The sequence below is a fragment of the Sphaeramia orbicularis genome, chromosome 11 (assembly GCF_902148855.1).
Source record: "Sphaeramia orbicularis chromosome 11, fSphaOr1.1, whole genome shotgun sequence".
Lineage (NCBI taxonomy): Eukaryota > Metazoa > Chordata > Actinopteri > Kurtiformes > Apogonidae > Sphaeramia > Sphaeramia orbicularis.
Genome location: NC_043967.1, coordinates 10,920,556 through 10,935,291, shown reverse-complemented (window position 1 = coordinate 10,935,291; position 14,736 = coordinate 10,920,556). Strand labels below are relative to the sequence as shown.

Sequence of the window (14,736 nt, the reverse complement as noted above, 5' to 3'; positions counted from 1 at the left end):
ACCTGCTACTGACGGCTGGAGACGGTGGTGCTCGGAGCAAAATTAGTTATAAGATGCAATGGTGTGAATCCAATTTGCTCAAGTCAGGCCTTTACATGTAGTAGATCCAAAAGCTGCAAATACAGACACAGGTTCCGTGCCGGGACAGAGAAAGAGAGAAAGATACAGGACAAAGAGATCCGTGTAACATGAGAGACACCCAAACTTGGTTCCCTGGCAACGAATGGCCCACCTCGGCCCTCCTGAAATACACACCACTTTGGACGGACTGACACCTGTTTGTTTCACAAACACACATACTGATGTTCTCTTACGGACACAATGTCCTTTTAAACACTAAGAGCAGTAGACAAGCAAATGGGAACCAAAAAACTAAACTGATATTTTGGTGCAACTAGTTTTTTGTCTTTGCAAATGCTATTTACGTGTGTGTGTGTGTGTGTGTGTGTGTGTGTGTGTGTGTGTGTGTGTGTGTGTGTGTGTGTGTGTGTGTGTGTCCGTCCATAGCCATCTATGCCTCTTACAGTTGGTTGTTGTGTAGGCCTTCTAATTCATATTTGCATCTAAGTGCAAAATGTTTGGCAGAAAAACTTTTAAACACAGAGTTGATGTTATGAAAAGTTTAGTTTAATCCCAAGACCTTTTAATTCTAATCCTAAACCTAACCAAGCAATTGTTGAAGAATCCATTTCAATTATATATATAAAAAAAAAAGAAAAATTGTACATAAAGAACATCGCTGATCATTTTTTCCACATCACCTGAAAACACTGTTGTTCATTAAGTTGGAATAAAATATTTTTACCTCTTCACATGAAATGATTGTAACAATGTGATTCATTCTTAATAGATAACATGTAACTGGTACTGAATACGTAATCATTGAACCTGGTCCCAGGTGATTACTGATGTGTATAAATAGGAATAAAAAGAGGAATATGTCTGAAAAAATAATTCCCACTTTATGGGAAACTGTGTTTTTTTCCAAATGGATTCCTATACTACCTTTAAAAAAAAAGAGACAAAATTGTTTGAAGAACAAATTTGTGTATAGTACATGTTCTTGACAATTTCAGCTGCCTTTTCCACATCAGCTTGTAGTATTACCTTTAATAGGTAAACCAGACATTTGTTCATCTCAATTTTGTTGTATGTGTGTCACAACACAAATAGATGTCAAATACTTGACAAGACCAAATATACACATTTAAGCAGAAGTAACAGAATATGTTATTGTATGAATGATGATGCAAAGATATTTATAATGTGGTCCTAGTTCTTCTCATGCTTATTGTTGAAAGTTTGTTTTAAACTTAAGCGACCAAAACAAGTGTCTTGTAACTAACCTGTGTGTCACCTTTGGGAATGGATGTTGTTAGGGATCAGGTGGAACCGTCATGAATCAATAAGACTGTTCAGATTGAAAAGATTCATGAAGTCAGAAGGTATCAGATGTGATTCAATCATATACAGACAGGTGTAAATATAGTCTTAGTGTGAAACCACCGGAAACACAATAAATATAGTGTGAGTGGATGCAGTCACATCTAATAAGCTTTACATAATGAGCCTTTACGTCAGCAGTGTCACCTTAAATGTGTCACTGTCAGATAAAAGTGGCGCTTTGTCAACTTGCATTTCAAAGCTACAGAGCAGACACAACCCCATGTTTCACCCATAAAGACCCAAACATCCACCAGTGACCAAATTTATTTAGTGATCTAAAATGTTAAATACCTGTTGTTCCACTAATCCTATCAATTCATGTAAGTAATTGGTGTAAAATACAGTTTGTCATCTTTTCATGGAAGATGATGGGTCAGATATGACCTATTTGGACGTTCAGAGGCTCAGTAGTGAACGTGGAAACACCATCATCTTCCACAGCATTGATTCACCAGTAAAACCCATGGAGTTGAATCAATGACAGTGGATGGAGACTAGGGCTGCACAATATTTCCCCTCGTTGTGGCAACAGGTGCAAGGCACTATCGACACAGAGCACATATTTCAGTATCATCCTTCTTGTAGCCAAAATAATTCCAGATAACTGATGGTGCTTTTCTTTTTGGCACCAAGTCTTTGTTTATGGTGATTTTCTCTTGTTCGTTGCTCATTTTTCAACATTGTTACCAGTGACTCACTCCAATCTAATTAAGAACGATAGTGATTGGTGGATTGCTGTGCGTAGTGTGTGTCAGGTACCCAGGTTGAAATTAGATGAGAACACATTGAGTTCATTGCCTCCTACATTGCAGGACCTGTGCTGTGACTATTACATCAAGATGACGATGCTCAAACGATATATTGTGCAGCTCTAATGGAGACACTTGTTCAGTTAATGATATATTTTTCTGAAAAAGTCACTTTTTCTTCAGTTTTCTGTTTTTAATGTTATAACCCACAACATTAATCTGGGTTTTTTATAAATATCTACATGATCAGTAAATTCAATATAAATGTAAAATACAGACATTAATATTGATGATATATCACGGCTGACACGGTGGTGCAGTGGATAGTGCTGTCGCCTCACAGCAAGAAGGTCCTGGGTTTGATTCCAACCAGGGACTGTAGCAGCTGCCGAAAACAGCTCCCCCTTCCTAAGTCAGCCATGAAGAACACCATGTGCACCAAATTAACCCTGTCACATCACAATAGAGAGCTGCTAAATTCATTCATTCAAATGGGGGATGCAGTATCTGGTGCCAAATTCTGCTCCGTGCTGAAAACTGGATCCCCAGCCACGAGAGATGTAGTTTTCAGCAGTATCTGCTTTTTTGCACATTCTTTAATATTAAACAGATAAAAAAACATAACTGCAATGTCTTAAAATACTTTTAATTACTTATTTGCTACAAGCCATGATGGTGTTAAGAGGTTGAATAATTCACAATTAATTTCATACCCTGCAGTCAGAAAGGAGAAAAGTTAACCAGCCAGGATGAGCAAGGAGCATTTCTCAGTGAGTTGGGACAGGGTGAATTTGGTGAACATTGTCCTCTTCATGGCTGACACTTAGGAAGAGGGAGCAGTTTTTGGCAGGGAGTAGAATTTGACACAACAAACAACAGCTCTGGAAAATAGTGCTTTTCAAATGTTAAGACATAAGACTTTCTCAAGACTCAATTCAGTTTTGAATGATTTTTTTTTTTTTTTTTTTTTTTTTTTTTTTTTTTTAATTCTGCTCCAGGTTGGGTATTGTACAGAAATGTTCAATACTTTGGCTTTGATACTGGTTTCTTAACATTACTCAGTCTGATAATTTTTTCCCCCATTTTAAGTCATTTGTTTTTATACAACATACAAAAAATAAGGCTCTTCACCATAACCCAACCTGTCTGTTGACATAGTATCATAAATTGAAATGTACAAAGGTCCTTGAAGTAGTCATAGTGGCTGAGAGGTCAAGGCGTTGGACTCAAACTCCAGTGGAGTTTCCCCACAGGCTCGAATCCTATTGGTGACAAAGTTTCATTTATTTCATGTTTGTTGTAAAATCAGTGCTGATAAATAAGTCTGGAGGGAAGCTGTGGCCTTAAAGGTTAGAGAATTGGATTGTGACCAAAGGGTTGCTGGTTTATTTGTTTGTTTATTTTTGGTCGTGAAACAACATTCAGTACAGTACAGGGTTCATCGATGTAACACCAATGCGATAGCAAAACAGAAGTAAAAATAAAATAAAATAAAATACCCCTGGAAAAAAAACATTGATCTTGGTGTTGCCATCAAAAAAGGAATAGGCTGAAGACCTTGGAGAAATGGTTGGCTGATGTGCCCTTGAGCAAGGCACTTAACACCTCTATTTGCTCCCCAGCTACCTGATAGTAGCCCACTGCCCTCTGTAGTGTGTGGTGTGTTCCTGCAGGTTCAGTTAATGATGGAGTAAAAGCAGTGGGTCTGTTTGAGTGTGTGTTTCACATCCACATGTTTATTATACAGTGACAAATACAGGTTTGTAATTCTTAATTAAAGGGTGTGAAATGGCACTGAGGAAATACATTCCTACTGAAATATAGCATCAAACTACTTGGCATTTTTCAATATTCACTAAATCCAAGCATTTTAAGCATTTTAACAGGTGCTACAAAAGTATTGAAGTTCAATACCCAGCTCTAGTCCTATTCTAAACAGTTTTTCATGCCATTTACACTTTGCTCAGAAATATCACATTTTTGTATTTTAATTTGTTCCAAGAGTTTTCCTATGTGTTCATCCTTTGTTATGTATGTACTCTTTATAAAAGGAATTAATGTATATTGTTCACATTTAAGTAAGAGAATGGATAAAATAAACAACTACATAAAAAATTTGATTTAAAAAAGTATAACAGTTGTTGTTCTGGACCTGCTGCTGTGGTCCTGCTTCTGGTTACTGGGATTTTAGAAGTCTCTGTTGTTGGTTACTAACAACTGCAGTAGTAGTGTATCCACTGTAAGTACTTGGAGTAGCAGTATTAACAGTTAACCCTTTATAGGGCACTCAGAAATACACTGAAATTCAAAATTTCAACCTTAGTATGTTATTGGAGGACATAACAAGACTTTATTACTTCTGTGAAATTTTTCCAAAATTTTTCTTATGTAGAAAATCAGTGTCAGTGAAGTTACCATATTTGATTCCTTACCCATAAGTGACTAAATAAAAAAAAAAAAAAAAATCCAATAAGTAAACATAAAAAATACAAGAAAAACACATGTAATGTGAAAGGAACATGTATTTTCGAACATTACAACATCACTTTTAGAACATTAGACCAACATCAGTGCTGATCCAGACCCCTGTCCACACCTACATTCTCCCTTTGAACATCATTCCTTCCATTAGTACCATTACTTCATGCTACCTAACAAAGCAAGTACACTCACTGTTCATGCAGAGGTGGACCTTACAGACCCTGCAGACCACAATTGATGTAAGATTGTTGACTCACTGTCCTCACTGGAACTGTTGCTATCCCTGTATTGTAATGTGTGCAGAAATTACCAAAAATAGACACTTGCCTGATAAAGGGTTAACAGCTATGGGCATATGTACTTATACTAGTAACACCAGTTCTAGTTTTTAAAAGTTAGATTTCAGTTTGCTGTGCATCCATCTCTCTCTCTCTCTCTCTCTCTCTCTCTCTCTCTCTCTCTCTCTCTCTCTCTCTCTCTCTCTCATTCTCTTACTTTAATCCTCTTTCTTTAACCCCACCTGGTCAAGGCAGACCACCATCCTCCAGAGTCGGGGTCTGCTCCAGGTTTCCGCCTGTTAAACGGACGTTTTTCCTCACCACTGTCACCAAGTGTTTGCTCCTGGAAGATTCTGTCACTGTCTGTGAATTGGGTTAAGAGACCAGCCCTAAATGTAAAGTGTCATGAGATAACGTTTGTTATGATTTGGCACAATGTAAATAAAATTTGATTTGATTTTTGAACAGAGGAAATATTATGTATTATAAAGGAATTGTATCATCTCTGAAATCACATGAAGTGAAAAATATGAAATTATTCAGGACTATTTTGTCAGAATGATGTCTGTTTTTAGTTGAAAGCTTTCCACGTATAACCTTCTCCTTCTGTTTTTCTATTGTGACTGTGTGGGAGGCTGTGGTAATGTGTGGATATTTATTGTTTGACTTTCTCTTTGTGGTGGTATAATTGAGGCATTATCTAAATCTTTGGAAGTCCTTGTTTCTTATTTGGTAACTGAGGTCTGGGGTGTGGGTGGAAGAGCGTGAGCGAGCTGTCTGCATTGGTGTGTGTAAGTTATGTAAGGCTGCTGTTGTGTTTGTGATAATTTTGTATTTGTGCCTTCAGGAGTCTCTTATAAATGAGGTGAGGCTGTCCTTCATAACAGCAACATGAGGGCACAAGTCACATATATGAGAGCTTATTTCTATTAACATTTAGATAATGATACAATCTGGGTTTGTGGTTCAAGAGGGGAGTGTGAACAAGGCTCTAATTGATCAAAGTCTTTGAGTGTAGGCGTATAATAGCTGTGTAGAAATAAGAGAATAGTGAATGTGGGTTCAAAGTGTCTTATAGAGGGTTCATAACCACAGGCAGGTGCCCCCCGTTCACATGCAAATTCACAAGTACAGAAACCACAACCTTTAAAAGTGTTGCTTTGTAATGTAGATTCCTATTGAGCCCACCGTCACGACACACTTTCATATTTCTGCAATGTATTCCTCCACCAACACTAGCAACACCTCCACATGTAGACGTTGCTCATACACTCCCACGTCTCACACACATTGTCTGGATACATGTTTGAAGCTCTACTACTCTACAGGCTGCCTACTGTGTGTGTGTGTGTGTGTGTGTGTGTGTGTGTGTGTGTGTGTGTGCGTGCGTGCGTGTGTGTCGGCGTTCCTTTGAAGCACAATCGGATATTCTGTGGGACTGGCAAACATGATTTCCTCCTCCACTAATAATCCCAAAAAAATGTATTTATTTACATGTGACAAATTAATAATCCTGCAATAGACAGCTGTGAGCAACGAGAGGACTTATTTCTAGAGCAGAGTGGGTATGGTTGTAAAATAGGGCTGGCTAGAACACACTACCTATTCAGACAGTATGGGATTAGGTAGGAGTCATGTGATCGATTCAGTAGTTATCCCAGTGGTTCCTAACCTTTTTTGGCTCGTGATCCCATTTTAACATCTCTCAATTTCTGGCGACCCCAAACATTCAAAACAGAGACTTTTTTTTTTTTTTTAATAAAATTAACTTGTTTTCGATCATGTAATAGTTTGCTATACTATGTTGCAAATAAATGTTAATTTCAGACAACATTTAGTCTATATAATGTATATTATTATGGACGGAGCCAGAAAAGCCAAGTGTAGATTACTTCACAAAGTGAGAATTTTATTTTCCTTGGTCAGGATATGTACAGTCAGTCCAGCTTGGATTTACAAGGCTGACAATTAATACTGAACTAACAATAACTCAAACTGTACAGACATGCAGATGCTGTAGAGAGAAAAAAAAGAGTACATTTTCAGTTCTAAACTATTATGGTTTTCTATTTTTGATGCATTCTTCTTCTTTTTCTTGTTTTTTCTTGTTCTTGTTCTGCTTTTTATTGTCATTGTTTTTGCTGAAATCACAATGTGATGGTGTTTTTTGATAAAAGTTAAGTGTTTCAACACTCCATTGTAAATGAAGCATTGAGATGCTACAAACATACCCTGGTCCACAAACCATGTGGCAGAGCATCAGTGGTGCCATTTTAAGCTACAGTGCAGCCCCTCACCCTGTCCACACTAATACAGAGATTCTTCTAAATGGGTATTTTATCCTCTCCATAAAAACCATTCTGTACACATGACCTGCATTTACTAAAACCACAAATGCTCAGTCAAACATTATTTCTGACTTTAAACTGTGGACATAGTAGACACAGAGGGTACAGGCTCATGAAGCTGAGAAGCAATGACAAGTTTTGAACTTAAAAGTGCTGTTTGTGGCTGTTGAATCATATCTGTGTAGGTTCTCATTTGCCCAGGCCATCGTTCTTCTTGGTTCATGAATCATATATATTTTATTTAAAATAGATTTCACCATAGCACTGGTACATATGTCTTCCTTCAAATGTGCTGGTGATGACTGCAGTCTTCCACAGGTAAACACTGACTTATGCAACTATATGAGTGGGAGGCTGAGCTGGAAGTCCAGTTTCAAGATGATGGTGGGATGAAGCTGAATTACAAGTCAATCACTCCTCATCCTGTGCTCGTCTCAACCTTATAAAATTTAAAGTGCTACATAAGATGCACTTATGCAAAGCTAAATTGGCAAAATATTTTCCTGGTACTAATGAAGCATGTAATAGATGTGCCTCTGTCCCGTCCCACTTTGCCCATACGTTTTGGTCCAGCTCAAGGTTGTCTGGTTTCTTGAAGAATTTTTTTAAGATTCTGTCTACAGTTCTGGACGCTGATATAACACCTTGTCCACTTATTGCCATCTTTAGAGTCCCCCTGAAATATCCTAAGTTCATCACACAGAAACTAAATGGGTTAGGATTTGCTTCTTTGATTGCCCGTAGATGTCTCCTCCTTCTTTGGAAGTCACTTAAACCTCCAGCAGAACATGCCTGGATAACGGACGTAATGTCTTTCTTGAAATTGGAAAAGATCACATTTTCTCTCAGAGGACCAACTGAGAAATTTTACATTACATGGAAGCCTTTGCTCTCTTACTTTGATAAAACATCTATAGAAAACATAACAGAATAGAATAGCTATAACACTCATAATTAAGTGAATGTGGACCAATGTGGGTGGGGGGGTACTACTTTTCTCTCTTTTTTTTCTTTTTTTTAAGTTTAAGTTTTTGTTTGTTAGTTTTGTTTTGTTTTTTCTAAAACTGGAAAATTGGACATGCTTATTCCTGTGCTGAGAGGATATGTATACTGAAAATGTGTCCTAATAAAAAGATCATTAAAAAAATACAACTCTATGACCTAGATTTAATATTTTGGGTGCATGTTCAGTAGTACACCACTGTGCCATCACTGATTTTGTTCTATTCATATAAATACACACATGGCAGAGTTTTAAGTTTCGGTGACCTAAAACAATTTTTTAGGTGTGAATAAGAGGCCAAAACATAGAGAAAAAAATTTTGTTTTGTATAATATCCATATTAGTAGACTGGGTATAAAACAGGATCAACAGTTTCCAAAAGTCTAGTTTCTGGGAGACTAAAACATCAGAGCAGTGTGGATACAGGAGTAAAGTTAGATTTAAAACAAAAACAACCCAAAAGCAAAGAGGCAATAAGGAATGTTCAAAGAGAAAGTACATAGCAAAATATTATCTGTGAGGACACCATCCTCACATTTTGTGTTTTGACCCAGTTTAGTGAATACCACTTATTTATTTAAGTATTTATTTATTTATTTTCCTGCAAAAACATTTTAGTTTGGATGTATTTTGTCTCAGAGTGCGGCAGAAAAAGTGTTTCAATCATACCCCATCTCTCCCCTATGAATATGACATGACTTAACATAAAGTACAAGGACAATATATAAATCATCACATCACACAGTCATTTAGATGAATAGATTGAATCACATTAACGACACTGATATTCTAGCCTTATGTATATGTATGTATATATATATATATATATATATATATATATATATATATATAAATATATGTATATATATATGTGTGTGTGTGTGTGTGTATGTATATATATATATATATATATATATATATATATATATATATATATATATATATATATACATATATATATATATATATATATATTTTTTTTTTTTTTTTTTTTTTTTTTTTTTTTTGCATTTTTTTTTTTTTTTTTTTTTTTGCATTTTTTAATGATTGTCTGTGACATCCACGGGGCTTTCCTACTAAGATGCTGTTTACTGTCTGATGATACAGGCCTAGTTCTGTAAATCGGAGGACACTCCGGCAGTAGGTTTTCAGGTTAAAAATGCAGCTGGGGATGAATAACTACAAAGATACTGAATGATACGCTCGACATTTCTGAAGGTGACATGTGTTGCTTTTCAGATTCTCCTGATGACGTCAGAGGAGGAAGCGTGTCCTAATATGGCTCGAGGAGGATGCGATTCCCGTCCGGCACAGTTAGCGCGTTGATATGCACAGCCACGCAGACAGTGCAGCCCATCTTGCAGCACCCACGCTCACTATGAAACGGGGGAAGCCACGAATTCCCTCGCTCGCCTTCTGCTATTATATCACCTTGAGGTATTGTGTTCCTGTGAAATGTCGTGTCAATAGAGAATAATTCACTTGGAGGAAACCCCTCAACATACAAATTAATAGACACACATTAAACCCTCTAGCAAACATGTCTTTTACAGTATAAATGATAAATGAATAGATCTCCAAATTCTTCTAATATTTTTGAATCATCTCTGCACAGTTTCCCTGCAGACAAAATCCCAGCTCTAAACACATGTGAAAGCTTTTATTTTTAGCTGGTGTTGTATCTGTGCCAGATATGCGGTGCATTTTAATAACTCTGTCCGTCTGTTTGAGCTTTTGTAGTATCAGATTGAATTCATTATCGCATTTTGGCTATTGATTCTGCTACTCTTTGGCAGCATCCTCACACATGAATCATTTGGCTGCTTTTAAAATCAATGCCAACTCCACAGCAGTACTGATATTAATACTTGGACAGCTAATAATGATTCAAAGCGAATATATACCAGCACATATACAGTCAGAAGTGTCTTTATGGATTTATTTGGGTGATAGTTTTCATTTTTAGAGGTACACTGTCCAGACTTTACAGTGGAACGCTGTTTACACTGGTGTACATTTAGTGTCCCAGTTGGCCACAGTAATGAATCAAAACCCACGAAACTGATGTACCATCAGGGAATGCAGTAACCCCTGAGAATTACAGTGATCACCCTGTGCATTTTCTGCTGTAACAACTCAGTGTCTGCTGTGAAAGGGGTGTGTTGATGCAGACTCAGGAAACCAGGCCGTGAGTCACTGTGGTGCGTTTCAGCACCGCGGACAGCTCCCCTCACCTCAGCCCCGCCCCCCCTCCCGCGCGAGACAATTCCCTCTACCCCATTCATTCTGTTTTTTATTGAGAATATGGGAATGTGTGTGAGAGTGTTAGAGTTGGGGGAGGGGGGTTGGTCCGTCTATACCTGCGCTCATTATTTACGAGAAATGAGAGCAATAGTGAACGAGCCGCAGTGGGAGGGGCGCCAGAGATGCCGCATTTTTCTGAATGAAATTACTCCCCATACAGCCCCCCCCCTCCCCTCCCTGTACTCTCCCCGCATCCTCGAAGTCGGGCCCTGATTGGTCCAGATCCCCATTCACTGACGTCACACGAGCTCTCTTGTGGGTGAGTCCGCGCGCCACAGCATCCATTCTGCCTTCTGTGAGCGCTCCGACGAGACTGAAGACAAGGACGCAAAGTGGTAGTTTGATGAGGAGCGGAGGAACACGGACCGGTGTCAGTCACAGGGGCTGCTCTGCATATTTAAGCCAGTTCAGAGCATCACAGCCAGGCCTGATATCATCTGCAAAACCTGGATCGGATCTTAAAACCTTATTGAAGATCAAAGCGTCAAACTGCAAAACTGCCTGGAAATCCTATTGACAAGGTAAGAGGAATAATGTGGTGTATGCATGCATGTGCGTGTGTCAGTGTGTGTGCACTGTGCTTGTGTGCGTGATTGTGTTGTGGACATCCTCAACTGGTGCAATGAACCCGCACGTATTATACAACAGGGTCCTCCGCAGAAGGAGCTGGGATATACCTCCTCAAGTCTGAGATGCATCAAAAAGGACAAGATCTAAAAATAAATCATGAAATAACTTAGAAGGAACGCAGTAGGACATCATGACATGTACCAAAGAACAAACAGATAACACCAGCCAGCAACAGCCCGACTCTAACATTAAGAGCATAGTTAGTCTACAGGGTTTATGTTTGAAGACGTGCTGTTCTGCAGGGCACAGTACGTGTTCATATTTGGAGCTGAAAGGAGATTCAACGATGCATTCATACATGAGGACGTTTGAACTGTTATACAGAGCGGAATGTTTGAACCATTTGCTCAGATGTGTTTATCTACTGCTGCATTAAGGTTCGTGTTGATTAACTCAGATTTGTTTTGCGCGACGTCCCGCAGGTTGTGACGTCAGGGGCAGTTTTAGCGCACGTCCAAAAACATGGAGGCAAAACATCTGAATTATGCACATGAAACAATCTGAAAAGAAACATTTAATGATGACTGAAAAATGACCCTTTGAAAATGGGGCTCCTCTATCTTTGTGTAATTTTAGGTGCACAGTGGGCTACAAACAAGATTTAGAAAGAAAGAAAGAAAGAAAGAAAGAAAGAAAGAAAGAAAGAAAGAAAGAAAGAAAGAAAGAAAGAAAGACTTTTTTAGGAGTCAGAAATCCTGAAAATTCTCCACAAATGAAGCAGCAGGCCTTTAAATGTAAAAAAAAAAAAAAAAGAAAGAAAGAAAGAAAAAGAAGGAAAGAAAAAGAAAGAAAGAAAGAAAGAAAGAAAGAAAGAAAGAAAGAAAGAAAGAGAAAGATCTGATAGCAAAAGGCTGTTAGCATCCTACCACTGAACACCAAACCAAGAGTGACTACAGACTTTACTCAGGTGAACCTTCAAAGGATCTAAACGCTCTTTATACTTTGACAATTTCTGTCATGTCAACAAATTGTCAATCTGTAAAATTTAAATTATTGTTTGCAGTTACCACCAACCACCACTTTGTATAGATGTCATAAACAGCTGAACATACAAAGAAATAAGTGAAAATGTCAATAAGTGCAAATTGTATTGCTACCTATAAAAATCACATTGAGTTCTTGGTAAATGGGTTTATCCAGTATATTTTGTAGTTTCTGCTTCTCCAAAGCGCAGTGGAGTGCAGTATGAGAACAAGAAATGCCATAATGCCATTAACTGCACTAATAGCGTTCATCTTATTTCATTTACCTCAACTGGATTAGATTAGCAGACTATAACATTTGAAGTTTCATTCCATTCCATTAAGTGCTCTTTTGCTCTGCCTGAGGCCTCAAGCAGCTTCCAGGATCTCCAGAGGTTGAAACCATACTGGTCACCAAAGAGCTGCTAATGGACAGAGGGGGTTCTGTTAATGACCCATCACAGCTAATGGCAGTCTCTCCCATGTTTTCTTTCCCCTCTTAGGTTGTGAATTTGAGAATACTGACCAACCATGATCCTGAACGCCTCTGACCTGGGTTGGGAGGAGTCCTCAGGTGCAGACCCCTTCTTCCCCTCAGACCAACTGGAAGGCACTTCTCCATATCAGCTCCCACCCCTCACCGTGTGGGGAGTGGCCCTGTGTGTTTCAGGGACGCTCATCGCCACAGAGAACGCAATAGTGGTCACCACCATCCTGGCCACCCCATCGCTGCGTGCGCCTGTTTTTCTGCTGCTGGCTAGCCTTGGACTTGCTGACCTCCTAGCAGGCGTGGCGCTCATCCTGCACTTCCTCTTCCTGTTCTGCGTGGAGCCCAGCGATTGGTCTGAATTGCTGACCTCAGGACTGCTGGTGACATCACTGACCGCCTCTCTCTGTAGCCTGATGGGTGTCGCCCTGGACCGGTACCTGTCTTTAAGCCACGCCCTCACCTATGGCTCGAGTCAATCACGCCACCGTGCTGCCATCCTCCTGCTGCTGGTCTGGGTGGGGGCCTGTGTCATCGGGGCGGTGCCTGCAATGGGGTGGCACTGTCTGGGAGAGCCCGATTCCTGCTCTGTGGCCAGACCTCTAACCCGGACATACCTCTCCCTCTTATGTGGTGGCTTCCTGGTGGTAGTCATGGTAACCTTACAATTATATGCTGGGATCTGTCAGGTGGCGAGGCGACACGCGCACGCCATCGCTACCCAGAGGCACTTCCTGCCAGCCAATCAATCATATGCAAACAAACACGTCAACGGCAGGGGCTTCTCTCGGCTGATCCTGGTCCTCAGCGTGTTCGTGGGCTGCTGGATGCCTTTCTCACTCTGGGGGCTGCTGGGTGACGCATCCAGCCCTCCTCTTTACACCTATGCCACTTTGGTGCCAGCAGCAGGAAGTTCTCTGCTGAACCCAATCCTCTACAGTCTGAGAAACAAAGACATTCGCAAGGTGCTGCTCCAGGCCTGCTGCCCCCACAGATACACACACAACACACACATACACTACCCGGTTGATGTGTAGACCGGCAAACCTCGCCAGACTCAAACTATCACATGATCTATGCCAGATTTATCCTTGTGTGAAAGCCAGGACACACACATACCTGCACTGACAGAACATGAAGTCTCACACATACACATACTTGACTCCCACACTTCGAGAGAAATCCTTCCACAAATCAGAATGTACTGAACTGTCCTGGCTGGCGGCCATCTTGGAACGGCTCTCCTGCTGCTGCCACAAAGACTTAATGTACTGTCTTATGTGTTCTTTGTGCCTCATCCTCAGTAAATTGTAGCTCCACTGGATCCGCAGAAGGAAACAATCACAGGGATGCTAAATGTGGCCACTCATAAGAGGAAGTGGATTTAATGACCATTGGCACTTTAAGATAGGAGAGGGGACGGGCTCTAAATGTAAGCCTGGACTTTGTACTGACATCAGCGATCCAAAGCCCAATTTTATTTACTTGAAAGTCTGGAAAAAGCAGTGTTGTATATCTTTGAGATTCTATTTTGCACATACTTTTAAAGGCACTTTGAACGGTACTGACCATATGTTCATGTTGCACAACGTTTTTAAAATGAATGAATATTTTATACTGATGAATAATAAATATGCTTTTTTCTACTGCGTGATGTCAGCACTCTTCTCTTCTCTTCTTCAACTCAATTAGGTACAGACCGGTGCTCTCTGTTCCTGCAATCTAAATTATTTGGTGGATAAAGCAATCTTCAGCATTATCACTGCATCCTGTGCATCCTTTTAAAATCTACAAAGCAGACTTGGCATGAGTATGGGTAATTATGCAAGAGGTTTTTCACTCCTCCTACTCAATTTTCGGAACTTTTTATCCAGTCCATTCGTTTTCACACTCCCTACACAGACAACAAACTGCTGACATAAAAGGAGGAGTTGTGGATGAAAACACAGGGAGGCCTTTGCCAAGTCTTGGTGTTCTTGGGAACTTGTTATTTAACACACACAACACAAAGCATACAAACCGTTAAACCACCGTCACAGAAATAAATC

General features: G+C 39.6%; 1 protein-coding gene across 1 annotated transcript; it reads left to right on the top strand.

The window, feature by feature from the left end:
* The first annotated feature begins 10,879 nt into the window (after positions 1–10,879).
* Positions 10,880–14,337, top strand: gpr3 (G protein-coupled receptor 3). The gene is made up of 2 exons (XM_030147313.1): positions 10,880–11,130; positions 12,705–14,337. The coding sequence occupies exon 2, from the start codon at positions 12,733–12,735 to the stop codon at positions 13,723–13,725; it is 993 nt and encodes a 330-aa protein (XP_030003173.1). The 5' UTR covers positions 10,880–11,130; positions 12,705–12,732; the 3' UTR covers positions 13,726–14,337.
* The last annotated feature ends 399 nt before the right edge of the window (positions 14,338–14,736 follow it).

Excerpts from the sequence above, each read along its gene's own strand:
- gpr3 (XM_030147313.1), top strand. The coding sequence starts at position 12,733 with ATGATCCTGAACGCCTCTGACCTGGGTTGGGAGGAGTCCTCAGGTGCA.